The sequence below is a fragment of the Tachyglossus aculeatus genome, chromosome 1, assembly GCF_015852505.1.
Source record: "Tachyglossus aculeatus isolate mTacAcu1 chromosome 1, mTacAcu1.pri, whole genome shotgun sequence".
Taxonomy (NCBI): Eukaryota; Metazoa; Chordata; class Mammalia; order Monotremata; family Tachyglossidae; genus Tachyglossus; species Tachyglossus aculeatus.
In genome coordinates this window covers 90,586,356-90,614,062 of record NC_052066.1, presented here as the reverse complement: position 1 = coordinate 90,614,062, position 27,707 = coordinate 90,586,356, and the positions used below count along the sequence as shown (strand labels likewise).

General features: G+C 44.3%; 1 protein-coding gene across 3 annotated transcripts in view; it reads left to right on the top strand.

Moving 5' to 3' along the window:
* Positions 1-10,926: 10,926 nt before the first annotated feature.
* MME (membrane metalloendopeptidase) overlaps positions 10,927-27,707 on the top strand; it is a 114,078-nt gene continuing 97,297 nt past the window's right edge. The window contains exons 1-3 of one of the 3 annotated variants that reach the window (XM_038744450.1): positions 10,927-11,013; positions 17,606-17,773; positions 18,531-18,566. In XM_038744450.1, coding sequence (XP_038600378.1) covers positions 17,614-17,773; positions 18,531-18,566 — 196 coding nt within the window. In that variant the 5' untranslated portion in view covers positions 10,927-11,013; positions 17,606-17,613. Of the gene's footprint in view, positions 11,014-11,625; positions 11,949-12,005; positions 12,035-17,605; positions 17,774-18,530; positions 18,567-27,707 lie in introns of those variants that run through there. The other 2 variants (XM_038744452.1, XM_038744453.1) reach the window with 2 other exon arrangements.

Genomic DNA, 27,707 nt, shown 5'->3' with positions numbered 1-27,707 from the left:
GAAAGCATGTTATAGAACTGAGTATGCCTTTCTCCAGAAAAGTGGTAAGAACTTAATGAATGACATAATCAATCAATCATATTTATTGAACATCTACTATATGCAGAGCACTGTACTAAACTTCAGAGAGAGTACAAAGACATAATCCTAGACCACAAGGGAGGGAGAAAGACATAAAACAATTTACAAATAGAAGGAGCAAGTCCTAACATAATAAGTGCTTAATAAATGCCATTATTATTAATATGAGCAATGAAGTGTAGAAAGTCGCCTAAAACCTAAGAAGATGCAAAACAAGTGACCACAAGCTCTTCAAGAAATGGGACATTCCAAAGAGATGCTCATGGGAGGAAAGCGCAGGCAAGAGAAAATTTGTCATTATTTCTTCATTCTTTTGTCTCAGACTTCCTTGAATGGTTCTTCCTTCATCTGCACCTCACTGGACAAGGTCTGACCCAGGAACCATCTTTTAGCTAGTTTGTTTGTTATTCCTGTATTTTGGTGAAGGCATCTGAAAGTCTTGCGGAGTGTCCCATTGTTGATGGATTCAAAACTGGGTGTCTTGCTGAGAGTTATTGTTATTATTATTACTAGTGATAACGATAACAATATTTGCTAGACACTTGTTACGTACCAAACATGGTACTAAGTGTTGAGGTAGATACGTAATAATCAGAGCACTGGCTATGGAGTCAGAAGAAACTGTTTTCTAATCCCGGCTTTGCCACTTGTCTGCTGTGTGACCTTGGGCAAATCATTTCACTTCTCTGTGCCTTAGTTGCCTCATCTGTAAAATGGGAATTGATACTGTGAGCCCCATGTGGGACGTTGACTGCATTCAACCTGATTACCTGCATCTATGTGCCTGTCACAGAGTAAGTGCTTAACAAATACCATGAAAAAGGTATTGACAAAGTCTCTTTCCCATGTGGGTCTAACTATCTGAGAGGGAAGAAGAACAGGTATTTAATCCCCATTTTATAGATGAGGAAACAGGTACAGAGAAGGTAAGTCACCTGCCCAAGACCACACAGCAGGTAAATGGCGGAATTTGGTTGAGAACCCAGTACCCTGACTGCCGGGACCATGCTCTTTCCATTAGACCGTACTACTTCTTTGAGTGTCTGTCTTCCATTAGATTGTAAATTCCTTGTGACCAAGGATTGGGTCCACTTACTCCTAAACTTGTAGTACAGTGCTCTGCTCAGGGTAAGTGCTCAATAGATTCTATTAGTTGACTAAGGTTGGAAAAGTAAACTGTTAAAATTGACTTGCATTTGCAGTGACATGAGAACAAAGGAAGCTAGTGGTGGTTGGATAATAATAATAATTTGGTATTTGTTAAGCTATTACTACATGCCAAGCACTGTTTTAAGTACTGGAGTAGATACAAGATAATTAAGATGAACACAATCTCTGTCCCATACAGGGATCACAGTCTTAGAGAAGCAGCATGGCTCAGGGGAAAGAGCCTGGGCTTGGGAGTCAGAGGTCGTGAGTTCAAATTCTGCCTCTGCTACCTGTCAGCTATGTGACCTTGGGCAAGTCACTTAACTTCTCTGTACCTCAGCTCCCTCATCTGTAAAATGGGGATTAAGACTGTGAGCCCCACATGGGACAACCTGATCACCTTGAACCCTCCCCAGTGCTTAGAACAGTGCTTTGCACGTAGTAAGTGCTTAGCAAATACCAAAATTATTATTATTATTATTATTCCTAATCCGCATTTTACAGATGAGGGAACTGAGGCACAGAGAAGTGACTTTCCCAAGTCACAAAGCAGACAAGTGGCAGAGCCAGGATTAGAACCCATGACCTTCTGACTCCCAGTCCTGTACTCTTTCTATTAGGCCACACTGCTTCATGATTATGAGCTGAACTTCAGTGAAAATAGCAGCTCTCTTTGACTTACTCAAACATAAGGAGTACACAACTCCTTCTCTGGGGAACCGAGCTGACGCGTGCATATTTCATTTGCTGTTCTGATAATCAACGAGCAAGTACCTAGAAAACTGTTGGATATTGAGTAAAGGTAAAGGAAGCAGAATTTGGGAAAAGTCAAGTCCTGTTAGCCAAATTCACTGACCTGCTGAAAAAAGAAAAAAATCAGCCCAAGGCAGGGCTTTCTCTTGATTTGTCAGCCTATCAATTTATTTTTCTGGAATCAATCCATGCTTAAATTGGATATCTGCAATTCATGTCTCCCAAGCACTCTTCAGTGACTGAACAACTGTGAGAGATGCGTGGTGGCTTTATTGGCCACCTGTAAAATGGGGTAGGGGACTCAGCCCAAAGTAACTCCAGTGGGAGCAATTCAGGCCCTGAACTCCCAAGAATCCCCATCCAATGACCAGACATCAGTGTAGACCAGCCTGCCTTGAGGACCTATCTATCCTCTAGATTTACTGCAGTGGGCAATGAGAGGAAGGAATTGCTAGTTTGGGGCAGAAGGAACAGCTTAAAGAATGATGTTTGTTCTTGTCAGCCTCAATCTTGGCTGGCTCCTGCTGCTTTCAGCGTCTATTGCCTTTCAAAATGCTCTTCTGATTTTTTTTTTTTGGTGGGTGGGCATCAGGGAGTAATATGTTAAGCTCTTACCATGTGCTGGGGTACATACCAATCAATCAGGTTGGACATAGTCCCTTTCCCACATGGGGCTCACAGTCTAAGTAGGGGAGACAACAGGTATTGCAGCCCAACTTTACATCTAAGGAAACTGAGGCACAAAGAATTTATGTGACTTCATCAAGGTCAGCCAGCAGGCAAGTGGCAGATGCAGGATTGGGATACAGGTCCTCTTACTCCCATGGCCAGGATCGTTCCACTGAGTTATCCTGCTTTTAATTTTGAGCTGATCTCAGGACGGGAAGCTTTCTCCACTGGTAGTCTACCACAAGCCCACTTGCTCAGTTCCTGAAAATCCCTGGATTGCCAGACCGGAGAAGGGAATTGCACTATCAGTCAGTCAATCAATCAGTGGTACTCAATCAATGGTACTCTATGCAGAATAATGTACTAAGCACTTGGGAGAGTATAATATAATAGAGTTGGTAAACAAGATCCCTGCCTACGAAGAGCTTACAGTGTAGAGGCTTGTGCTGCAGAGTTTTTGTTTGGGAAACAAGTTACAGGGAGAGGAACCCAAGCAAAGAAAGAGGCATAGAAATGACATGGAACCACCAGATCCTATTTCTGATTCATCTAGAAGGGAGAGAACCCGTCCATACCGCTACCCTGCTGGTTCAATCTCTCATCCTATCCCGACTGGATTACTGCATCAGCCTCCTCTCTGATCTCCCATCCCCCTGTCTCTCCCCACTTCAATCCATACTTCATGCCGCTGCCCGGATCGTCTTTGTGCAGAAATGCTCTGGGCATGTTACTCCCCTCTTCAGAGATCTCCGGTGGCTACCAATCAACATATGCATCAGGCCAAAACTCCTCACTCTCAGCTTCAAGACTCTCCATCACCTCGCCCCCTCCTACCTCACCTCCCTTCTTTCCTTCTCCAGCCCAGCCCACACCCTCCACTCCTCTGCCGCTAATCTCCTCACCATGCCTCGTCCTTGCCTGTCCCACCGTCGACCCCTGGCCCATGTCAATCAATCAATCAATCAATCGTATTTATTGAGCGCTTACTGTGTGCAGAGCACTGTAGTAAGTGCTGTAGTAAGTCCTCCCCCTGACCTGGAATGCCCTCCCTCTGCACATCCGCCAAGCTAGCTCTCTTCCTCCCTTCAAAGCCCTTCTGAGAGCTCACCTCCTCCAGGAGGCCTTCCCAGACTGAGCCCCCTCCTTCCTCTCCCCATCCTCCCCCTCCCCATCCCCCCTGCCCTACCTCCTTCCCCTCCCCACAGCACCTGTATACATATTTGTACAGATTTATTACTCTATTTTACTTTTGCATATTTACTATCCTATTTTATTTTGTTAATATGTTTTGTTTTGTTGTCTGTCTCCCCCTTCTAGACTGTGAGCCTGCTGTTGGGTAGGGACCGTCTCTATATGTTGCCAACTTGTACTTCCCAAGCACTTAGTACAGTGTTCTGCGCACAGTAAGCACTCAATAAATACGATTGAATGAATGAATGAATGAATGAGTGAATGAATAGAGACCCCAGAAGCCAAAGGGAAAGGGGAAGGGGCTGGGAAGAGCAAGCTGAGCAAAGACAGGGACCATGGCCTTCCGGGAAAACTTCCTCCCACCACTGGCCAAACACCTCAGGCCTGCCTACTGAATAAAGTTTGGGACAGAAAACCATTGGAATAACACTTTAGGCCCATCCAAAGTCTCCTCTAATTAAACACAGGGAATTTTTCAGAGTGTTTTGTTATTTTTTAATGGCATTTAAGAGCTTACTATATGCCAGGCGCTGTGCTAAGCACTGGGGTAGATACAAGATAAAGAAATTGGACACAATCCCTGTCCCACATAAGACTTATCATCTTAATCCCCATTTTGCAGATGAAATAACTGAGGCCCCGGACCACTCAATTGAATTGCCCAAGGTCTTACAGCAGACAAGTTGTGGAGCAGGGATTAGAACCCAAGTCCTCTGACTCCCAGGCATGAGCTGGGAATGTGTCTGTTTATTGAAATATTGTACTCTCCCAAGCACTTAGTACAGTGCTCTGCATGTAGTTAGTGCTCAATAAATACGATTGAATTGAATGAATGTATTTTCCACCATGCCACGTTGGTTCTCAGTTCTCCTATAATGCAGGGGATATATTCTTGAATAATTTAATGCTATGGAAAAATAACATTGCAGTAACTATTGATTCAGTGGACCTTAACTAGGTTTGGAGAAAATGTTTAGAAGATACCCGCAAGACTAAATTCCTTTCTTGTTGTAATGTCCGTTGTTATCAAATTACTTTACACCACTGCCACTCATTGCTATTTTACAGCTGCAGTACCTAATCCCGACATGAGCAGGGAATGTATTTATCAAGTTATACACTCCCAAACACTTAGTACAATGCTCTGGACACAGTAAGCACTCAATAATTACGTCTGATTGATATTTTCCAGGAAGCTCTTTGAAATCCTTGGAAGAAAGTCCATCAATCGATGTGAACTCCTGTTAATAATAATAATGATAGCGTTTATTAAGTGCTTACTATGTGCAATGCGCTGCTTTAAGCACTGGGGAGGTTACAAGGTGATCAGGTTGTCCCACCGGGGGGTCTCACAGTCTTAATCCCCATTTTACAGATGAGGTAACTGAGGCACAGTGAAATTAAGTGGATTGCCCAGAGTCACACAGCTGACAGTTGGCAGAGCCAGGATTTGAACCCAAGACCTCTGACTCTGAAGCCCATGCTCTTTCTACTGAGCCATGTTGCTTCCCACAACTTATTAATGGATTCCCAGAGGAGAACCAGGCCCGGTCCATTACTTTGAGTTCTTTCGCTTTCTTCCCTACTCTTCCTCAACTTGACAGAGGTCTATCTGAGTTAGTCAATCTATCAATCAATCAATCAATCAATCAACGGTATTTACTGAGTGTGTGCAGATCATTGTAGTAAGCACCCGGGAACATACAATAGAACTGGTAGATGTAAGAGAAAGTTTCATTTTCTCAACTGATTGTAAGCTCCTCTTCTAGACTTTAAGCCTCTTGGGGTGAAGGAATGGCTACTTATTTCATTGTACTCTGCACTTAATGCATTGTTATGCACAAAGTATTAATCATAATAATCATGGTATTTGTTAAGTGCTTACTATTTTCCAAGCAATGTTCTAAGTACTGCGGTAGACACAAGGCAATCAGGTTAGACACAGTCCCTGTCCCACTTGGGGCTCGCAGTCTTAAACCTCATTTTACAGATATGTTAACTGAGGCACAGAGAAGTGAAGTGATTTGCCCAAGGTCACACACAGCAGATGAGAGACAGAGCTGGGTTTAGAACCCTCCTCCTCTGATTATCAATGCTCTGGATTTATGAGTTTGCTAACTACATATTTGATCAACACCTTAAATGTCTTGATTTTTATCCTCTAGCTTCCCCTTGAAATGAGAAGCAGCATGGCGTAGTGGATTCAGAAGGTATGGGTTCTAATCCCGACTCTGTCACTTGTCTGCTGTGTGACCTTGGGCAAATCACTTCCCCATAGGAAGCAGCGTGGCTCAATGGAAAGAGCACGGGCTTTGGAGTCAGAGGTCATGGGTTCAAACCCCACTCCACCACTTGTCAGCTGTGTGACTTTGGGCAAGTCACTTCACTTCTCTGTGCCTCAGTTACCTCATGTGTAAAATAGAGATTAATAATAATAATAGTAATGATGGCATTTGTTAAGCACTTACTATGTGCAAAGCACTGTTCTAAGTGCTGGGGAGGTTACAAGCTGATCAGACTGTCCCAGGAGGGGCTCACAGTTTTAGTCCCCATTTTACAGATGAGGTAACTGAGGCACAGAGAAGTTAAGTGACTTGACCAAAGTCACACAGCTGACAATTGGAGGAGCTGGATTTGAACCCATAACCTCTGACTCCAAAACCCATGCTCTTTCCACTGAGCCATGCTGCTTCTCTAAGACTGTGAGCCCCCCATGGGACAACCTGATCACCTTGTATCCTCCCCAGCACTTAGAACAGTGCTCTGCACATAGTAAGCACTTAACAAATGCCATTATTAGTATTATTATTATTATTCTCTGTGCCTCAGTTAATGCATCTGTAAAATACGGTGTTAAGACTGTGAGCCCCACGTGGGACAGGGATTGGGTCCAACCTGATTTACTTGTATATACCCCAGAGCTGGCATATAGTAAGCGCTTAACAAATACCATTATTATTACTATTCATTTTTGTTCATTCTTTCCCACTCAACAAGAACTGTGGCCCCCAACCTATACACTGTTTCCCTTATATTTCAGCACCTTTCCACACTCAGCTCATTTAATAAAGTAGAAATGAAATTTTGCTGCATCAAAATAAACAAGCATGAGAGGGGTTTGTTTGTAATTGCCCTTTGTGCCAAAATCAGAATTAGGACACAAAGGTGAAGTAAAACAACCCCAAAGTGATTAGATTTAGCAATTATGTCAGTGAAAAGATGTCAGTGGAAAGGAATGAGGGCTGATTTGATAAAAAAAAATGCCTCAGTTTTATTTTTATAATGAATTAATGGTATGAGTTATTAAATGAAGCTTAAGAAGACAGCTAACACCAGATTTCAATTTCCTCTGAAAGCAGATGGTCAAATCACAAGTAGTCAGGTCAGCTGTAGATTACTCCAGGGTGGTTTATCCTGCCGCTTATTTGAGGATAAACAATTGTCCTTCTTCCATTTTACCCACCTTTTAAGCCTTTTATGGACTAATTGACACCTCCGATCAGGGCCAGGATGGAGAAAACAGAGAATCATCATATTGATCACTTTTGATGTTACTTTAGTCTTGCACAATCACACCCCCATGTTGCTCTCTGGGTGCACTCTTCTAGCCTCAGAGCCTCTCTCCTGCCCAGGGTGTTTGGACCAGTTAGTGCCTTTACTTTTCAGCATTGCTTTTGAAATAATTTATACAAGTCTTGCCTGCTTAGCAAGAAGTGTCAGGGGAATTTTTGATAAATGAAATATATTCATGCATTCATTCAATCGTATTTATTGAGCGGTTCCTGTGTGCAGAGCACTTCCAAGTCCAATTTAGATATTCTGTTCATTATTGAAAGTTTTGATTAATCCATGCTTCTATTACCCTAGTTTATGGGTGTGGGGATGCTAGGAGGGTTATTATCATTATTACATGTTGCCAACTTGTACTTCCCAAGCACTTTCTACAGTACTCTGCAAACAGTAAGCGCTCAATAAATATGATTGAATGAATTATTATTACCACTGTAATATAATTTATGCATTGCAACAGATTTCCCTTATATTACAATACAATATATGCTTATAATAACTATAATTAATATCGACAACATTATTTTATTAATGCCCTCCAGCTTGGCTCAGTGGAAAGAGCATGGGCTTGGGAGCCAGAGGTCATGGGTTCTAATTCCGACTCTGCCACTAGTCAGCTGGGTGACTTTGGGCAAGTCACTTAACTTCTCTGTGCCTCAATTACCTCATCTGTAAAATGGGGATTAAGACTTTGAGCCCCACGTGGGGCATCCTGATCACCTTGCAACCCCCAAAGCTTAGAACAGTGCTTTGCACATAGTAAGCACTTAACAAATGCCATTATTATTATTATTATTATATCCAGCTGGTGACTACTCTCCTCAACTTCAAAGCCTTATTAAAAAGCACATCTCCTCCAAGAGACCTTCCCCCACTAAGCCCTCATTTCCTCTACTCCCATTCCATTCTTTTGTTTCCCTTGCACTTGAATGTGCACCCTTTATGTACCTCTCCCTCAGCCCCACAACCCTTACTGTACTCTCCCAAGTGCTTACTACAGTGTTACTACTGTAAGTGCTTGCTACTACTTTGCACACAGTTAAGTGCTCAATAAATACAATTGAGTGAAGCACGATTATGTATATTGTCTTAATTTATTTGTTCACATTAATGTCAGTGTCTTCCTCTAGACTGTAAGCCCGTGGCTACCAGGGAACATGTTTACCAACCAACTCTGCTATACTGTACTATCCCTAGTGCTTAAGTTCAGTGCTCAATAGATGTGATTGATAGTACTGTTTAGCACTCACTATATCTTAAGCACTGTACTAAGCACATATGTTGATCATTTAGAACAGTGCTCTGTGCACAGTGCGCACTCAATAAAAACCACTGATTGATTGCCTGGGATAGATAAAATACAGTCAGGATAGACACAGTCCTTGTCCCACATGAGGCTCAGAGTCTAAGTGAAGGGAGAAAAGGTCATTTCAGTTGAAGAAACTGAGGCATAGAGAAGTGAAGTGACTTGCCCAAGAACACACAAGAAGTGAAGGGCAGAGGTGAAATTAGAATCCAGGTTAGCTGGAATGCTTTCTTGATTTTATTTTAGATTGTCTTTTATTTATTTATGTTTTTATCTATTTTGGTGTCAGTTTGGTAGATTGTGCTCTGGAGTTCTCACCCTTGGGCCTTCTTCTTGGGTTAGTTTTGGGATATCACTTGTCTCTTTACCTGTTTCCTGTTTTTGGACAGAAGGATTTGTCCCCTGAAACACATTTGTAACAATAGAAACAGTATTTATTGAGCCCAATCTAAGTCTGTAATTAAGCCAATGATAAACTAAGAGAAGAAGTGACACCTTCCCTCCTTACACTCTAAAGACTGAGACAGGTCTAGAAATATTTATGAATGGATAAATCAAAATCAATAATTGAATGTACAACAGAATGAACAGTAAAGTGAAACTAGAGGTGGCTGCTGGGTTTCTAGGATTGACGAAGGCTGGGAATAAAGGGGGGAAGGTTTTTTGGAGGTCGTGGGATTTTAAGAGGGTTTTGAATGTAGGGGGAGTTGCGGTCTGTTGCATTTGGGAAAAGAGGGAGCTGGAAGCTCTCGTAACAGCGGGAAGCGAGGGAAGGCAGGTGGGAGGGATGGAGGCACAGCTTAGAAGGTTGGCTTGGGAGGGAAAAAGAGAACAGTTTGGAGGTGAAGAGGACAGGTTAATTGGACCAAGTTGGGGGAGAGCTTCTACCCGGTTGTGAGGAAGAACGCAGGAAGCCAGTGGGAGGGTTTTGAGAAGAGGAGGGATGTGTGCGTGGTAGAGCTTGGCCGGGATAGGGGGAAGAGGCTGATGCAATAGTCCAGCCGCGATCTGACCGGAGTTTGTGGCAGGGTGGAAGCTGTTTTGTGGGTGGAGAGGAAGGGTTGATTCCGGGACACCTTGTCATGGAGAAACGGGAAGGATTTGGCAAGGGGCTGATTTGCTGAGCAGCGCTTTAGAGGGAGCTATGGATTTTTATTTATTTTGCAAGGATGCAGTTGTAAATACTTGCCTCCTGGTGACTTTCCAGAAATGCAAGATACTCCAGTCTATTACTGCCTTTCCCCCAAATGACCCTCATTTCTTTTGCCGTCCGACCCACGACGGCTCCCAAAAGAGCCCGGAGCCTTCTCCTTTAGGAAAGAATGTGACTCTGGACAAGAATCAAGCCCCAATCCTGCAAGGTGAAGAGGAAGCCCGTTTGGTATTTCCCAGGGGTGTGGTTCAGCCATTAAAAAAGCTTTTATGAGAGTGAAAGGCGGGAAGAAAAGTCGTTTTTAAAAACAAAAGGCGCTTGCGAGTGCCTGAAGCCCAAATCCTCGGGCCAAAAGGGACATCCGACGGGTCTCCCTCCCTCGAAGTCCTCGAAGTCCTTTCAAACGGCGGATGATGGAGGGCCCCTTTTGAGCCCAGATCACCTCCAGGGCCAAAAGTATTCCCCGTCTCAAAAGCAGAAGTCACGAGATGTCTTAACGCGGGGGACTCCTGGAGGCCCAGTGCCCCAGCAAAGTGGTCACCTCGTCCCTAATTTTCCCCCGGGGCGGGTTCCTTAGGCAAATCACTTCTCCGTGCCTCAGTTTCCCCATCCATAAAGTGGGGATGGAGCCTGCGAGCCCCACGAGGGACAGGGGTTGTGTCCAATCCGATTTGCTCATATCCACCCAGCGCTTAGTACAGTGCCTGGCACACAGTAAGCGCTTGTCGAACACCATCATTATTATGATTACGGTTATTATCATTATTCCCCTGGCCGGGGGCGGGGGGGTGTTCTGGGGTTAGAGGGGAAGCAGGAGGTGGGGTGGGCAGTGCGTTGGCGAGTTGGGGGTGTTGCACGCCCTCTCCAAGTGGGGGTCAACGTTGGCACTCCCAGTGAGGACGCCCAGATCTCTCCAGCGCTTAGGACAGTGCTTGACACACAGTAAGGGCTTAACAAATACCGTCATTATTATTGGAGCATTGCCCCCAGCCCCACAGCTGCAGCGGCGGCGGCGGGGGGAGGGGCTGGGGAAGGAGAGGAGGAGGAGGGAGGAGGAGGAGGAGGAGGAGAAGAAGGGCAGGGAATGTCTAAGAGCCCAAGCTCTGCGCGGTGGTGGCGGCGGCTGCAGCCCGCCTCGCAGGTGAGGGAAAGAAGGAAGGAGGGAAGGAGATCTCGGTCTCTCCTACCTCCTAGGGTGGGCATCTGAGCTGGAGGGGGCACCTGGAGCTGTCCCCAACCTCGCGGCAAGCGGCCGCCTCTGCCTCCTCCTCCTCCGACACCTCCTTTCCCCCCCTGCTTCCCAGCCGGTCTCTCCCTCCTGCGCCTGCACCCTGCTCCCCGGGACCATTGCGCCCCTGAGCCCCTGGACCTCTGCTCCCCTGAGCCCCTACTCCCCTGGCTCTTGCTCTCCTGGACCCCTCTTCCCCTGGACCTCTGCTCCCCTGGCCCTTGCTCCCTTCTTCCCCTGAGCCCCTACTCCCCTGGCTCTTGCTCTCCTGGACCCCTCTTCCCCTGAGCCCCTGCTCCCCTGGACCTTTCTCCCTTCTTCCCCTGAGCCCCTACTCCCCTGGCTCTTGCTCTCCTGGACCCCTCTTCCCCTGGACCTCTGCTCCCCTGGCCCTTGCTCCCTTCTTCCCCTGAGCCCCTACTCCCCTGGCTCTTGTTCTCCTGGACCCCTCTTCCCCTGAGCCCCTGTTCCCCTGGACCTTTCTTCCTTCTTCTCCTGAGCCCCTCATCCCCTGGACCCTTGCTCCCTCGTCTCCTGGGCCCCTCCTCTCCTCGTCCCCTGACCCTTTGCTCCCCTGGACCCCTCTTTCCCTAAAGCCCCTGGACCCCTGGTCCCGTCTTTCCCTGAGTCCCTACTCCTCTGGACCCCTGCTCCCTTGGCCCTTGTTCCTTTCTTCCCCTGAGTTCCTGCTCCCCTACGCCCCTCGTCCCCTGGACCTTGATCCCCTCGTCCCGTCTACTCCTGCTCCCCTAGCCCTTCCTCTCCCGGACAGCTGCTCCCCTGGCCCCCCTGCCCCGCGGGGGATGTGTCCATGGGCATCAGGACGGAATTTGCCCTGCAGCGTGCGGGTGAGTCCCTCCGGGAGTGGTGGAGCGGACCCCCCGGGAGAAGGGGAGGGGAGAGGGGATGGGGGCAGCTACCCTCTGGGCCGCAGGTGAGCACCCCGAGTCCACACTGAGCCACCTTGGGGGGCGGGGGGGTCCGGGAGCTGGGGAGAGAACAGAGACCAGGGCAGCAGGTGGGACCCAGGAGAGCGGGAGGGAGGAAGAGGGGCGCCCCAATAATAATAACGGTATTTGTTAAGCGCTTACTAGGTTCTAAGCTCTGGTGGGGGGGGGGGGAGATACAAGATAATCAGGTTGTCCCACGTGGGACTCATAGTCTTAATCCCCCTTTGGAGGGAATTGAGGCACAGAGAAGTTGTCACACAGCTGACAAGTGGCGGAAGCGGGATTAGAACCCTTGACCAACGTGGCTCAGTGGAAAGAGCACGGGCTTTGGAGTCAGGGGTTCGAATCCGGGCTCCGCCACTTAGCTGTGTGACTTTGGGCAAGTCACTTAACTTCTCTGTGCCTCAGTTCCCTCATCTGTAGAAAGGGGATGAAGACTGTGAGCCCCCTGTGGGACAACCTGATCTCCTTGTAACCTCCCCAGCGCTTAGAACAGTGCTTTGCACATAGTAAGCGCTTAATAAATGCCATTATTATTATTATTGACCTCTAACTCCCGAGCCCGTGCTCTTTCCACTGAGCCAGGCTGCTTCTCTTCTGCTTCCCGAAAGACTTGACCCTGTCCTCCGGCCATACGGTGGCTTTCTGCTCATCTCTCCAACAGCAAGTTGTGCTCACCCTTAGAGAAATTCGCCTCCCCAATTGCTCTGGGGCTGAGCCCGGAGCTGAAAGAGGCTGCATTTGCCAGGCTCTTGAACAACCTAGCGTTTTAAACAAGACTCCAGATTCTCCGGCAAAATTGCTCTTTTCTCCCATCTCCCTCTTGACTTTACTTTCGTTCACCTGAATTTGCCTCCCGTCTTCCCCTTTTCCCCTTCCCATCAAAAGGGACATTAATTTTACCCCGCTATTAAGCTTAAAGCCGCACGCTACCTCCCCGATGGACAGTTCTTTGGGGACATGAAAGTTTTCCAAAGTGTTTACCGGTAGTTTCCGGTCCTGCGGTTTGGGAATTTCTGGAGTAACCTCTTTAGAAGAGTTGGCTTCTATAGCTAAACGGCTTATCGCTTCGCAATACAATTGCATTTGTTAAAACGGTTAAAACCCGCTGTAGGTTTCTGCGAGGCAAACACTGCGGAGCTGGCTGATCAGCAAATAAACCAGTGTAGGGTATTTAGTACTCAGCTGTTTTGCATTCCACTTCCTACTCAAGAACTGTACTTTGCCTGGTCTGATCGCTTGTTTGATGTGGATCCTTGTTTTCCAAAGGGAAAAAAAAAAGTGGGAGGGGGCACGTGCAATCACGGAACAACGTGGGCAGAAAAGGAAACTTGGCAGTTTACCGGGATCCAAAAATTCAGTTTTGCTCTCTCCTTAGCTCTCCAGGGTGAACTTGGCTAATTGAGTTGTGGAAGGGGAGCCAGGGTCGTATTGTGAAGCTGTTTCCCCCTCTCCCTGTGCCGTAATTTCCACAACAGTGAAGGTGATAAAGCCAGCATTTACATTTCACACCCAGGGAGGGGCCAGAAGTTTATGGGGGGCTTGGGGGAAGGAAATGCCTTGTAGATTACTTATTTGCATTACTAACCCCTGAACCTCTCCTGCCTCAATATACCCACCTCACTGATCCAAAACAATTCAAATTGCCCTAAGGGAATCGTTGTGTCTCAAGGAGTGACTCTATATCCTATTTTGAATGGAAAATGCTTCTACTGAGGGTTTTTTTTTTAGGGGGGGCGCTGAAAGCGGAGTTGCCTCTTACATTTAGGCTTTATGCATACCTTTACTTTCTCTAGTCTTCTCTGGACTTTTTATGTTTAGTATTTTCTCTATACCCTTAGGAGGCATAGAATGCCAGCTGAGCTTAATGCGTAGGTCTTGCTAGTAAGGAGAAACGAATTCCTCCAACACTTCTGTGATTAAGCACTTAGTACAGTGTTCTGCACACAGTAAGTGTTCGATAAATACGACTGAATGAATTAGTACGCCAATAACTTGCTGAGGACAGAGCGCGGGGAGACCTTGGCTTAAGCTTTGCCCTGAGTTTAATCTCAGAGAAAATCATCAATAAAGAAACAATACACAAGTCTCAGAAATACACATATAATTAAACTTCCAGGATGGAAGTGACGGAAAACCGTAAGTACAGTCCATATGTATGTACATATTTACAGGAATATTGGACAGAGGAAGAGGAACCTGGAGCTAGGGAGTGGGGTGCAGAGGAAGAAGTGTAAAATCTGGGAAGGCTTCGTGGAGGATGTATTTTTTTTTTCCTACGGACATTTACAGGGAAGAAACGTGGTTTGGTGAGGAGATTGCAGGTAGAGGCAATCGCTGTGCAGAGGTGAAGTCACATGAAGGGGCTGTAAGCATGATTGCAGAAGAGAACTTTGTAATGCTATAAATTCCTGTTTTCCCTCCTACTTTATGAGCCCCAGGTGGAACAGGGACTGTGTCCAACTTGATAAACCTATCTAGAACAGTGTCTGACAAATACCATTATCATTATTATTATTAATAACTATAGGCAAAAGATAAGAGCTGGAGAAAAGGCTAAAAGTCCAGACTACTGGCATTATAGACATGAGTCTACTAATTCCATCTCTAAATCCTGTCGGTCTCCCACTTTCACAATATCGCTAAAATCTGCCCTTTCCTCTCCATCCAAACTGCTACCACGTTAATCCAGTCACTCATTCTATCCCACCTTGATTACTCTTTCAGCCTCCTTGCTGACCTCCCAGCCTCCTATCTCTCCCCACTCCAGTGCATACTTCACTCTGCTGCCCAGATCATTTTTCCACAAAACCGTTCAGAACATGTTTCCCCACTCCTTAAGAAACTTCAGTGGTTACCCATCCACTGCTGCATCAAACAAAATGTCCTCACCATTGGCTTCAAAGCACTCAATCACCTTGCCCCCCTCCTACCTCACCTCCCTACTCTCTTACTACAACCCAGCCTGCACACTTGACTTCTCCGCTAGCCTTCTCTCTGTGCCTCGATCTCTCTATCTAATAATAATGGAATTTGTTAAGTGCTTACCATATACTGTTCTATCATGCCGCCGACCCTGGCCCACATCTTACCCTTGACCTGAAGCACCTGCCCTCCTCAAAATCGATAAATTACTCTCCCCAACTTCAAAGCCTTATTGAAGGCACATCTCCTCTGAGAGAACTTCCCTTACCAAGACCTCCTTTCCTCTTTCCCACTCCCTTCTTCATCTCCCTGACTTTTGCTGGGTTTGCAATTAACATATAAGGAGATTTTTTCTTAATGTTCTTTAACCCAGACTCTATAAGCTTTCTGCCTGCTTCAGGTAAAAATGAATGTAGGAACTCTTAAAGAGTCAGAATACATATTCAAGAGACTTTTCCCAACAAGCTAGGTAGTATCAGGAATAAGGGAAAGAAGTACAGAGATGAGATATAGGCACATTCCCTGGACTCCAGGGGGCTAACATTCTGAGAACCATTCAAGAGGGATTGAAGATAACATGAAGGAATATGAAATAAAAATATGAAAGATAAGCAATCCTTTGATCAGCGATAAAACACAGTAGTAACACTAGGATTTCAGGCTCCTCACAGCTGAGACCAGCAGTCAAAGAAATTCACAGCTGCAGCATGACCCAATGGATAAAGCATGGGACTGGGAACCAGAGTACCTGCATTCTAGTCTTGGCTCACCTCTCACCTCCTCTGTGATCTAGGGTAAGTCACTTAAACTTCTCTGTGTCTCATTTTCCTCAATCGTAAAATGGGGATTCAGTACCTGTTCTCCCTCCTACTTGACTGAGAGCTCCATGTGGGATAGGCCTGAATAACTTGTATATACCCAAGCACTTAGAACAGTACTTTTATTATTATTATTATGGTGTTTATTAAGTGCTTACTATGTGCTGAGCACTGTTCAAAGCACTGGGGTAGACACAGGATAATCAGGTTGTCCTACTTGGGGCTCAGTTTTAATCCCCATTTTCCAGAGGAGGTAACTGAGGCACGGAGAAGTGAAGTGGTTTGCCCAAGGTCACACAGCAGAAAAGTGGTGAAGCCGGGATTAGAACCCATGTCCTCTGAATCCCAAGCCTGTGCTCTTCCACTGCTTCTGCTTGACATGGAGTAAGTGCTTAACAGATACCTTTAAAAAATAAAATAAAATCAAAGCCATGGTCATGGTGGGAGCCTGTCCAGTATTCTAAAACTCGAGAGCCCTTGCTGCTGGGGTTTGACTCCTCCAAACTTTAGATACACAGCATTATGAATGTTTCAATGAACTTTATAATAATAATTATGGTATTTAAATGCTTACTATGTTCCAGGTACTGTACCAAGTGCTGGGATGTATACAAATTAGTTTGGACACAGTCTCTGTACCATGTGGGGCTCCCAGTCTGTCTCCATTTTACAGATGAGGTAACTGAGGCATAGTGAAGTGACTTGCCCAAGGTCACACAGCAGACAAGTGGTGGAGTGGAGATTGGAACCCATGTCCTTGTGACTCTTAGGCCCATGCTTGGCCCACTATGTCATGCCGTTTCTATTTCTTAAAGTATTGAAATGTTTGCAAAAAGAAACTACTGCACAATTTCTAGGAGGGAGGAAGGTATTCAGAAGAGTGGAAGTGAAGGCGAATGTAAATGAAAAACATTTTAATGATTGCTTGGCATGATACAAACGTTTAATAATAATAACAATGATAATGTTGGTATGTGCCAAGCACTGTTCTAAGCACGGGGGTAGATACAAGGTAATCAGGTTGTCCCATGCAGGGCTCACAGTCTTCATCCCCATTTTACAGATGAGGTAACAAAGGCACAGAGAAGTTAAGTGACTTGCCCAAGGTCACACAGCTGAAAAGCTGCAGAGTCGAGATTAGAACCCATGACCTCTGACTCCCAAACCCGTGCTCTTTCCACTAAACCACGTTTATCCTCTCCCTTTCAGGTTTGTAGAAGAAAGTACAGGTAGCATCACTAATATTATTTTTCACTAACCAAAAGCTATTGACTTTTGGCAAAATGAGTTTTTCTACCTGCTAGGACAAAAACTACAAAAGTAATGGATATTTACCCCCCAAAATAGCAGTATCCATAAAAATTAGGTTAAAAGATGTTCGTAATTTTAATCAAGGAACTCTCAAAGATTTCCCTTTTAATTTGTGCCTATATTCCTTGTACTATGGTTCATTCAAAACCTCGAGACATTAGTCATTAATTTCTGTGATGATAAAAGGCCATTCAAGTGAAATATCTGAACAACCTTTGCCATCAGTTCAAAGGCCAGAAGGCTTTGCCTAACAGTGTGGTCTGAGTCTTATTTGTCCAGCTGCCTCTGAGCTTCATGGTGACAGGTGAGTTTGTATGTGGAGATGGAATTGTCTATATTCCTTTTTGTTTCTGTGTAAAGGAAAAACAAAAAGATGACTTCAACTTGATTAAACAAACATTTTTATTTTGATAGAGCAACAACTACATTTTTCTTTGGCTACCTTAATCCTCTGAAGGATAAGGTTTCTAAAGCTATGCACTTTTCATTTTTCCTTTTTAGAATAGGTTATGGGAAAATCAGAAAGCCAGATGGATATAACTGAAATAAACACTCCAAGACCAAAGAAAAAACAACGATGGAGCGCCTTAGAAATAAGTCTCTCGGTTATAGTGTTCCTTCTCACTATTATAGCCATCACAATGATTGCCCTATATGCCACATATGATGGTAAGTAGACATTGCTTCATCCTAATATTTATTTCTTCAATTGTATTTATTAAGCACTTACTGTGTGCAGAGCACTGTATTAAGAACTTGGAAAGTAATAAATGCCTCATGGAGTTGAAGCTGAGAGAAACTGGCTGAGATAAAAACTCCCAGAGAAAGGTAGAAAGTTTGTCTGAATATATATAGCATAACCCAGGAATTTCCTAATGTTTGCTTGTGATTTTCAAATGAAGTGTTTTATGTTTTAGCTGAGCTTTAGATTTACCCTCTATATTTAGCACAATCGTACTTATTTCACTGTAAGGACCTCAATATATAATTTTATATGATTAAGGAGTAGAGTTTCATGGAAGATTTCAGTGAACCTGTCATTAGACCACATTTCTTGATTTATTGAAATCTTAAAGACTTCATGCAGGGCTGATTTTTTTGTCCTCATTGAGGATGATAAAATATTGCTTTCTTAAGGGGAAAAATGATTGACAGACTTAAGCACCCATTTTAACGAAACTGAAGCTGAAAGGGTGTAAATCTCTATAATGCAAAAGATAATGTGAAAAGCATTTTTATTTTCCAGAATTGAATATTTCTATTGATTGTACTCCCATTTGACTTTATGCTTGCAATGGTAACATGCATGATAATCAAATCAAACCTTTGTTTTGAATGGATTTACCACTATAATTTTAAATATAAAAATACCAATTACTCCATGATTCTACAATGTCCCAAACCGTCTGTCCCTGTTTTTTTCCAGATGGCATTTGCAAGACTGCAGACTGTATAAAATCAGGTAAGAAAAAATATTTTTTTCCAGTTAGATTCCAGTAAATATCTCTCCACAGTAGGAAACCAGTTTCTCAGCAATGAACTAACCAAGTGTATTTATTGTGTACCTCCTGTATGCAGAGTACTGTATTCAGCACTTATTACCCAAGTACTGACATAATTTGTCTTGACCTTTTCTTTCCTCTTCTGAACTTCCTCTCATTTTCTTATCTATCACATCTTTGTGTTGAAATGTGTAAGAAAAGATTAACATATGGAATGGCTCTACCCTTATTTGTCCATTTTTAACGAAGTCAATACTTAGAAAATGTCATAGTCAAAAATTAAGTGATTCAGTTTGAATTGAAATCAGGGATTTAATATATTTTTTTTTCCCAAAGACAGAAGAGTTTTCATTCTATATGGTCCATTTTTTTCAATAATTGTATTCCAGAGAGTTGAATGAAACCTGTGGTCATTCAGACCACCCATGAATTTATCTTTTAGGTTCTATTAGTGTTCGAATAGCTAGATTTTCTGTGTTTGGAAACCATTTTATGTGCATGTACCAAAATGCTGTGAACTCTTTAAATATTTCCTAGCATTGTTCCTTAACAAGTTACTTTGCTTTAATATAACCTTCTTCCCTTTATTTTAATACTGCCTCACCAGTTTATTACTGACAGAGGAGGAATGGAGAAGCAGAATGGCCTATTGGAAACAGCAAGGGCTTGGGAGTTAGAGGACCTGGGTTCTAATCCTGTTGCCACATGTCTGCTGTATGACCTTGACTCATGGCTATATTAATGGGCTCTGAATCACTGCTCTAGGGTGTATGGGTGAGCCAATCTAAGGTTAATACACACACAGACCAGAGGGGTTAGGAATTTAACATCAATTACAACAGGACTTTGGGTTGAAAATGGAGATACTTTCCTATCTCGGGGAAAGAGATGGTTAAAGAATTGAACACTTCCACAAGTAATGAGAGACCTTAAAGGCACTGCAACTAAAGACCTCTCAAAGATGGCATTCTATTCACACCCAAACTCAACTATGGGGTTGGTGGGTTCACATTCTCTTCCCCCACACATCACTGAGGCTAGTCCAAACTACATGGAGACAGATTTACTAGAGAACTCCATGCTTAGAATAATTCAGGCCCTGCTGAGAGCTCACCTCCTCCAGGAGGCCTTCCCAGACTGAGCCCTTTCCTTCCTCTCCCCCTCGTCCCGTTCTCCATCCCCCTCATCTTACCTCCTTCCCTTCCCCACAGCACCTGTATATATGTATATATCTTTGTACATATTTATTACTCCATTTATTTATTTATTTTACTTGTACATATCTATTCTATGTATTTTATTTTGTTAGTATGTTTGGTTTTGTTCTCTGTCTCCCCCTTTTAGACTGTGAGCCCACTGTTGGGTAGGGACTGTCTCTATATGTTGCCAACTTGTACTTCCCAAGCGCTTAGTACAGTGCTCTGTACACAGTAAGCGCTCAATAAATACGATTGATTGATTCAGGAGGACAAAGAGAGCTATTAGCCCCACCAGTGCCCATGCCCAGCTTGCCCCAGGGGATCTCTGCACCATGGCAACATGCTGAATTCTCATTGAGGAGATAGCCTAGTGTGGTGGCTACAGCATGGGCTTCGGAGTCAGAAGGTCATGGGTTCTAATCCTGGCTCTGCCACTTTTCATTCAATTTCATTCATTCATTCATTCAATCATATTTATTGAGTGCTTACTGTGTGCAGAGCACTGTACTAAGTGCTTGGGAAGTACAAATCAGCAACATATAGAGACAGTCCCTACACAACAAAGGGCTCATAGTCTAGAAGGGGGAGACAGACAACAAAACAGAACAAGTAGACAGGTGTCAGTACCATCAGAATAAATAGAATTATAGCTATATATACATTATTAATAAAATAGAGTAATAAATATGTACACATAAAATAGAGTAATAAATATGTACAAATATATACAGGTGTTGTGGGGAGGGGAAGGGGGCAGGGCAGAAGGAGGGGGGCTGATGGAGGGGGAGAAGAAAGATAGAAGAAAGGGGAGGCTTAGTCTGGGAAGGCCTCCTGGAGGAGGTGAGCTCTCAGTAGGGTTTGGAAGGGAGGAAGAGAACTAATTTGGTGGATATGTGGAGGGAGGGCATTCCAGGCCAGGGGAAGGACGTGGGCGGGACAGGTGAGAATGAGGCACAGTGAGGAAGTTAGTGGCGGAGGAGCAGAGTGTGTGGACTGGGCTGTAGAAGAAGAGAAGGGAGGTGAGGTAGGAGGGGTCGAGAGTGAGGAGTTTTTGCTTGATTTGTAGGTTGACAAGCAACCATTGGAGATTTCTGAGGAGGGGAGTGACATGCCCAGAACATTTCTGTACAAAGATAATCTGGGCAGCAGAGTGAAGTATAGACTGAAGTGGGGAGAGATAGGAGAATGGGAGATCAGAGAAGATGGTGATGCAGTAATCCAGTCGGGATAGGATGAGAGATTGAACCAACAAGGTAGTGGTTTAGATAGAGAGGAGAGGGTGGATCTTGGTGATGTTATGGAGGTGAGGCTGGCAGGTTTTGGTGAAGGATTGGATGTGTGGGGTGAATAAGAGAGCAGAGTCGAGAATGACACCAAGGTTGCGGGCTTGTGAGATGGGAAGGATGGTAGTGCCGTCTAAAGTGATGGGAAAGTCAGGGAGAGGACAGGGCTTGGGAGGGAAGATAAGGACCTCAGTCTTGGACATGTTGAGTTTTAGATGGCAGGCAGAAATCCAGAAGGCAGGAGGAGATACAAGCCTGGAGGGAGGAAGAGAGAACAGGGGTGGAGATTTAGATTTGGGTGTCGTCAGCCTAGAGATGATAGTTGAAGCCGTGGGAGCGAATGAGTTCACCAAGGGAGTGAATATAGATGGGGAACAGAAGGGGACCAAGAACTGACCCTTGAGGAACCCCTACACTTAGGGGATGGGAGAGGGAGGAGGAGCTCACAAAGGAGACTGAGAATGAACAGCTAGAGAGATAAGAGGAGAACCCGGAGAGGACAGAGTCTGTGAAGCCAATGTTGTGAAGACAAGGTTGCCACTTGTCTACTGTGTGACCTTGGACAAGTCACTTCACTTCTCTGGGACTCAGTTACCTCATCTGTAAATTGGGGATTGAGACTTTGAGCCTCACATAGGACAGGGACTGTGTCCAACTCGATTTTACTTGTATCCACCCTAGTGCTTATTACTGTGCCTGGCATATAGTCAGTGCTTAATAGATACCATCATTATTACTTTTATTCAACCCCTTCCGCGGACCTTGGTCCAGGGAGAGGACCACTAGTTGTAGAGGTTCGCTGCTCTTGTACGTCATTTGAGCCATTAAGTGGACTCTCCTCCCGGAATTGTGGAGATGGCTAGATAGTGTTATCAATGATTTAACTGCACCACCTAGACAAGGGATGTTTGCTTAAATTCCTGGGTTTTGCACTTGGATCTGTGACCCTTGGTATGTGATATTCGCCCCGCTGGCAACCCCATAGCACTTATGTACACATCTTTAAATTATATATCATGTTACTTATAGTAATGTCTGTTTCCCCCTCTAGACTGTAAGCTTGTTTTGGGCAGAGAATGTGACTGCTAATTCTGGTGTTCTGTAGTCTTCCAAGTGCTCAGTACAGTGCTCTGCACATGGTTAGCGCTCAGTAAATATGACTGATTGATACATTCCTTCCTCGGGACAGGCCCCAAGACCTTGTGTCCTCTAACTATACCTCTTCAGATCCAGCATTTAGAACAGTGCTTGGCACTTAGTAAGCGCTTAACAAATACCAACATTATTATTATTATAAAATAGTCTTTCAGTTCGATTCCCTTCAATGGTTATTCATTCATTCAATTGTATTTATTGAGTGTTTACTGTGTGCAGAGCACTGTACTAAGCACTGTACTAAGGTTATGAGAAGCTGCTTGGCCTAGTGAAAAGAGCACAGGCCTGGGAGTCAGAGGACCTGGGTTCTAATTTCAGCTCCTCCACATGCCTGCTGTGTGACCTTGGGCAAGTCAAGTAACTTCTCTGGTCCTTAGTTTCCTCCTCTGTAAAATGGGGATGAAACACCTCTTCCCCATCTCACTTAGAGTGTGAACCCCATGTAGGACGGGGCTGTGTCTTACCTAATTATCTTGCATTCATTCATTCTTTCATTCAACTGTATTTATTGAATGCTTACTGTGTAATTAGGCACTTGGAAGAGTACAATATAACAATAGACAGACACATTCCCTGCTTATAATGAGCTTTCTCTACCTCAGCATGAAGTGCAGTGCTTGGCACATAGTAAACAGCTTAACAAATACAATTATTATGATTATTATTAAATGTTGTTTAAAAAGGCTATCCAGCCAGGCCGGCTTTTTCTTCCTTATTTCCATCCTGGCATCTCATATCCATTGCTCAAGGGTGAATCCCATTCCAAAAATACGTGGCTGTGGGTTCTGCCCCCACAATCTCTCTGGCTCTCAGCTCACCCCCTTTCTTCTCTCCAGTTCTGAAGGTCCCTGTTCTCAGAGCAGAGTCTCCGGGTCTTGGCAAGAGGAGTCGGGTTAAACTTCTCCCCCCGCCAGTCCAGCCCCAGCGACTTTTTAAAGAACGTAAGCATGTTCCAATTGACAGCAATGCAGAGGCGATGGTGCTGGCAGCTTTAGCAGGCAACTGAGGAGGTTACAGGGAGGAAAAAAGAAATCCATGAGGAGTAAATTGTAAATTCCTTGAGGGCAGGGAAGGCATGTGTCTTTCTGCTGTACTCTCCCAAGTACTTAGTTCAGTGCTCTATCTTTGGTAGACGCTCAATCAGTAGCACTGATTGATCGGCTAGTCAAGTGCCAATAGGATTTTAGATAGCCAAGAAGGAATTCTGAAAAATACCCTGCAAAGAATGGTAAAACTAATTCCCAGAGATTCTCTAAATATATAAAAATCTAAGGCTAGCTAGAAAATCAGTAGGGTCATCTTACAGCTGCGGAGTCAACAGCACACTTGATGACATAAAGAAGGTAGCCAAGAGGCTCAATGAATTCTTTAATTTGAGGGCAGACAGGGCAGAGAGACTGGATCCGTTTGTGGTGACCATAGAGGATGTTTTACACAAAATAGATGAATTAGATAGAAAGAAATCGTTATTTACCGTACCCTCAACACCATAGCAGTTGTATACATAACATTATACCCTGCTATTTCCCGCTATCTGCGACACATTTCAGTCTGTCTCCCTGTCTATACTGCACATCCTATGTGGACAGGGTTAATGCCTACCAGCTCTATTATATTGTACTCTCCTAAGAGCTTAGTACAGTGCTCTGCACACAGTAACTGCTCAGTAAATACTATTAATCAATTGATCCAAAGGCCTTCATTTCTCCCCCTTTAAGACTGTGAGCCCACTGTTGAGTAGGGACTGTCTCTATATGTTGCCAACTTGTACTTCCCAAGCGCTTAGTACAGTGCTGTGCACACAGTAAGCGCTCAATAAATATGATTGATTGATTGATTTAAGAATTTGGAAAGAATTTGCAAGGGAAGTTGTGAAACTTTTCCCTATCATTGCAGACAGTCACCATCCCCAAGGATTTGTGGATTACCAGTGAACTCATCTATAAAAAGACTTATAGAGAGGACCCTTTGGAGCGTGGTTTCTGTAAAGGGAAATTGCGTCTCAGTAATCTGAGTTCTTTGAAAGCATCAGTGAGAAGGTGGATAGAGGAAAGCAGCAAAATAAAAATCTAGATCTTGTGAGGTTATATGCCAGAGGAGTTAGAAAAATAACTTGGTAATTATGAAATTGGAGTGAGAGTTCTGTTAGAGATTAGAAAATAGGTTGAAAATAGGAAGGGATAAATGGCTTTTTTGGAATGGAGATATTCTACTCCTTCTCTGATCCTTGCTCTTCCTATTGTTCCCCCTCTTTGTAAATACTATGTATGACTGTGTCCCTTTTTAGAATTCAAGGTCTTTATGGACAGAGTAGATCTTTGGTTTCTGCTGCACTTTCCCAATCCTTTAGTACAATGCATAGCTCAATAAACATCATCACTACTACTACTAATGCGCAAGTATAAATGGTGGGGTGGTTTTGGAATTCTGCTCTAGGAATGATTTGTTTAACATCTTCAAAAATGATCTGGAAGAGAGAGTGGGGCATCTTGGGTGGTAAAATACTATGAGGTTGAAGAAGACCACTTCAAATATGAGTAAGTAGTCTGAAAAATAGCAAATGAGCCTCAGTGGGAGCAAGCAGTAAGTAATGCACATAAACAATGCTAACCCATATCGCAACTAGATGATGTCAGGTTTGAAGCTATCAGTCACATTTCAGGGAAGAGATCTTGGAGACAGTGGAAATGGGTCTTCCATAACATCTGTTCAATGTGCAGTAGTGACTAATACGTTCAGCTGAATCCCTGGTTTCACAAGAAGGAAAGAAAGCAAAAGTTGTAGTTTTGCCATTGTATTAAAGAGTGGTAAACCCATTTCTGGAACGCTGGGTGCAATTCTGGTTATTGCACCCACCTTAAGAGCATGGTAGAGCTGACAAAGATATTGAGAAGAGCAAATGGAATTATTGTCATGTATGAAAATGAAACTAGACTGAAAGTATGAACTCTGCAGTCTGGAAAGACAGTCTGAGAGTGACCAGGTTTGGAAGGTTTGAAAACAAATAAAAGAGAACACTTAGAAAAAAGTAAGCATACAGAATTTGCTTCCACTCAAAGTTTGTAGCCAGAAAGTAGTGAGTTTGAAAGGAGTTTGAATACATTCCAATTAATCAGTCATTTATTGAGTGCTTACTGTGTGCTGAGCACTGTACTAAGCACTTGGAAGAGTACAACACAACAATATTGGGAATTAGGAATGTTCCCTGCCCATAAGGAGCTTACAGCATAGAAAAGCATGGCTTAGTGGATAGAGCATGGGCCTGGGAAGGACTTGGGTTCTAATCCTGACTCCACTACATGTCTGCTGTGTGACCTTGGGCAAGTCACTTCACTTCTGGGCTTCAGTTATCTGTAAAATGGGGATTAAGAGTATGGGCCCCATGTGGGGCAGGGACTGTGTTCAACCCGCTTAATTTACACCAGCATTGAGAACAGTGTTTGGCATACAGTAAGTTCTTAACAAGTACAATAGTTATTATTATTATTAGAGGGGGTCAGTATCCCGTTACTCTAGCAGCAAAAGAATACTGGTTTTCATTGCTTATTCATATGATCCAATAATTGTGAGACTGGTGGTCTTACTCCGCCCTTTCCTCTCCATCCAAACCGCTACCCTGCTAATTCAAGCTCTCATCCTATCCCGTCTGGACTACTGCACTAGCCTTCTCTCTGATCTCCCATCCTCGTGTCTCTCTCCACTTCAATCCATACTTCATGCTGCTGCCCGGATTATCTTTGTCCAGAAACGCTCTGGACATATTACTCCCCTCCTCAAAAACCTCCAATGGCTACCGATCAATCTGCGCATCAAGCAGAAACTCCTCACCCTGGGCTTCAAGGCTCTCCATCACCTCGCCCCCTCCTACCTCACCTCCCTTCTCTCCTTCTACTGCCCAGCCCACACCCTCCGCTCCTCCACCACTAATCTCCTCACTGTACCTCGCTCTCGCCTGTCCCGCCATCGACCCCCGGCCCACGTCATCCCCCGGGCCTGGAATGCCCTCCCTCTGCCCATCCGCCAAGCTAGCTCTCTTCCTCCCTTCAAGGCCCTGCTGAGAGCTCACCTCCTCCAGGAGGCCTTCCCAGACTGAGCCCCTTCTTTCCTCTCCCCCTCGTCCCCCTCTCCATCCTCCCGTCTTACCTCCTTCCCTTCCCCACAGCACCTGTATATATGTATATATGGTTGTACATATTTATTACTCTATTTATCTATTTATTTATTTATTTTACTTGTACATTTCTATCCTACTTATTTTATTTTGTTGGTATGTTTGGTTCTGTTCTCTGTCTCCCCCTTTTAGACTGTGAGCCCACTGTTGGGTAGGGACTGTCTCTATGTGATGCCAATTTGTACTTCCCAAGCGCTTAGTACAGTGCTCTGCACATAGTAAGCGTTCAATAAATACGATTGATTGATTGATTGATTGATTATGCTCTAACTGCCAAACTTGGGGATGTGTTCAAAAGCAGTTCAAGGGAGTCAACAAATCCAGCTGGGATTTTTCAGTTTCATCTGGCTGAGTTCAGCCACAAGCAACCTCAGAACACCCTATTCTCTTGTGCTGCTTATCGGCAAGTACTAATGCTTTCAGAATGTTTATATTGCTCAAATGACTCGTAACGAAAGGGAAATGTTGAAGTCCTGGAACTTTAGGATTATTATTATTATTATTGTTATTATTTGTGGTAGTGGCGCATTACTAGAAAGCTGAGAGAGGTTGCCTCAGCTTTCAGTCCATCACGTCTAGTGGCCCTGTGCTCCCAAATATCATCTCCACTCCAGTTCAGGCTTCCGCAGAAAGTTTCTCTCCAAGTTTTTCAGCTTCAATTGGTGTCAGGGCAGACTAACAATCAACTACTACACTGAATGCTGGTCTGAGCAGGGAGGACAAGAGGTGGGGAGAGGATTTGGCACCAGAGACCAGCTTGGAAGAAAAGGGCTCCCTCCCTCACTTTATTCCTGACTGTATGTGACACAGCTGGTATGCATCAGCAGTACCAAATGAAGGGATGATCGCCAATTATCCAGTTCATTGATTCAGTACAGAAAGCCCAAATGGATAATTTAGACTTCAATATAATCAAAGTAGACTTCAAAGTAGATTTTTTTATTGATTTGACATGAATTATCTAGACTGCTCACGTTAGCCTAATAAACCAGATCAGTGAATTATATTTGAACACTTGTTGTGTGCAGATCACTGGACTAACGAGATAAAGATGAAACCTCAGTAACAAAAAGACTTGGGACCCCACTAGGGACCCTTTCCCAACAAGTCTTCATGACTGAACGAGATCCTTTTGATTACTTCCACGCTGAGCCTTGAACCCTCACTCCATTGTCATACTGGTAGACTCCCAGTTCATTCTCCAGTGTAGAGCTAGAATAAGGAGGTATAGCTCAGTGGAAGAAGCATGGGCAAGAGACTCAGAGAACCTGGCATCATGACCAAAGACAAGCC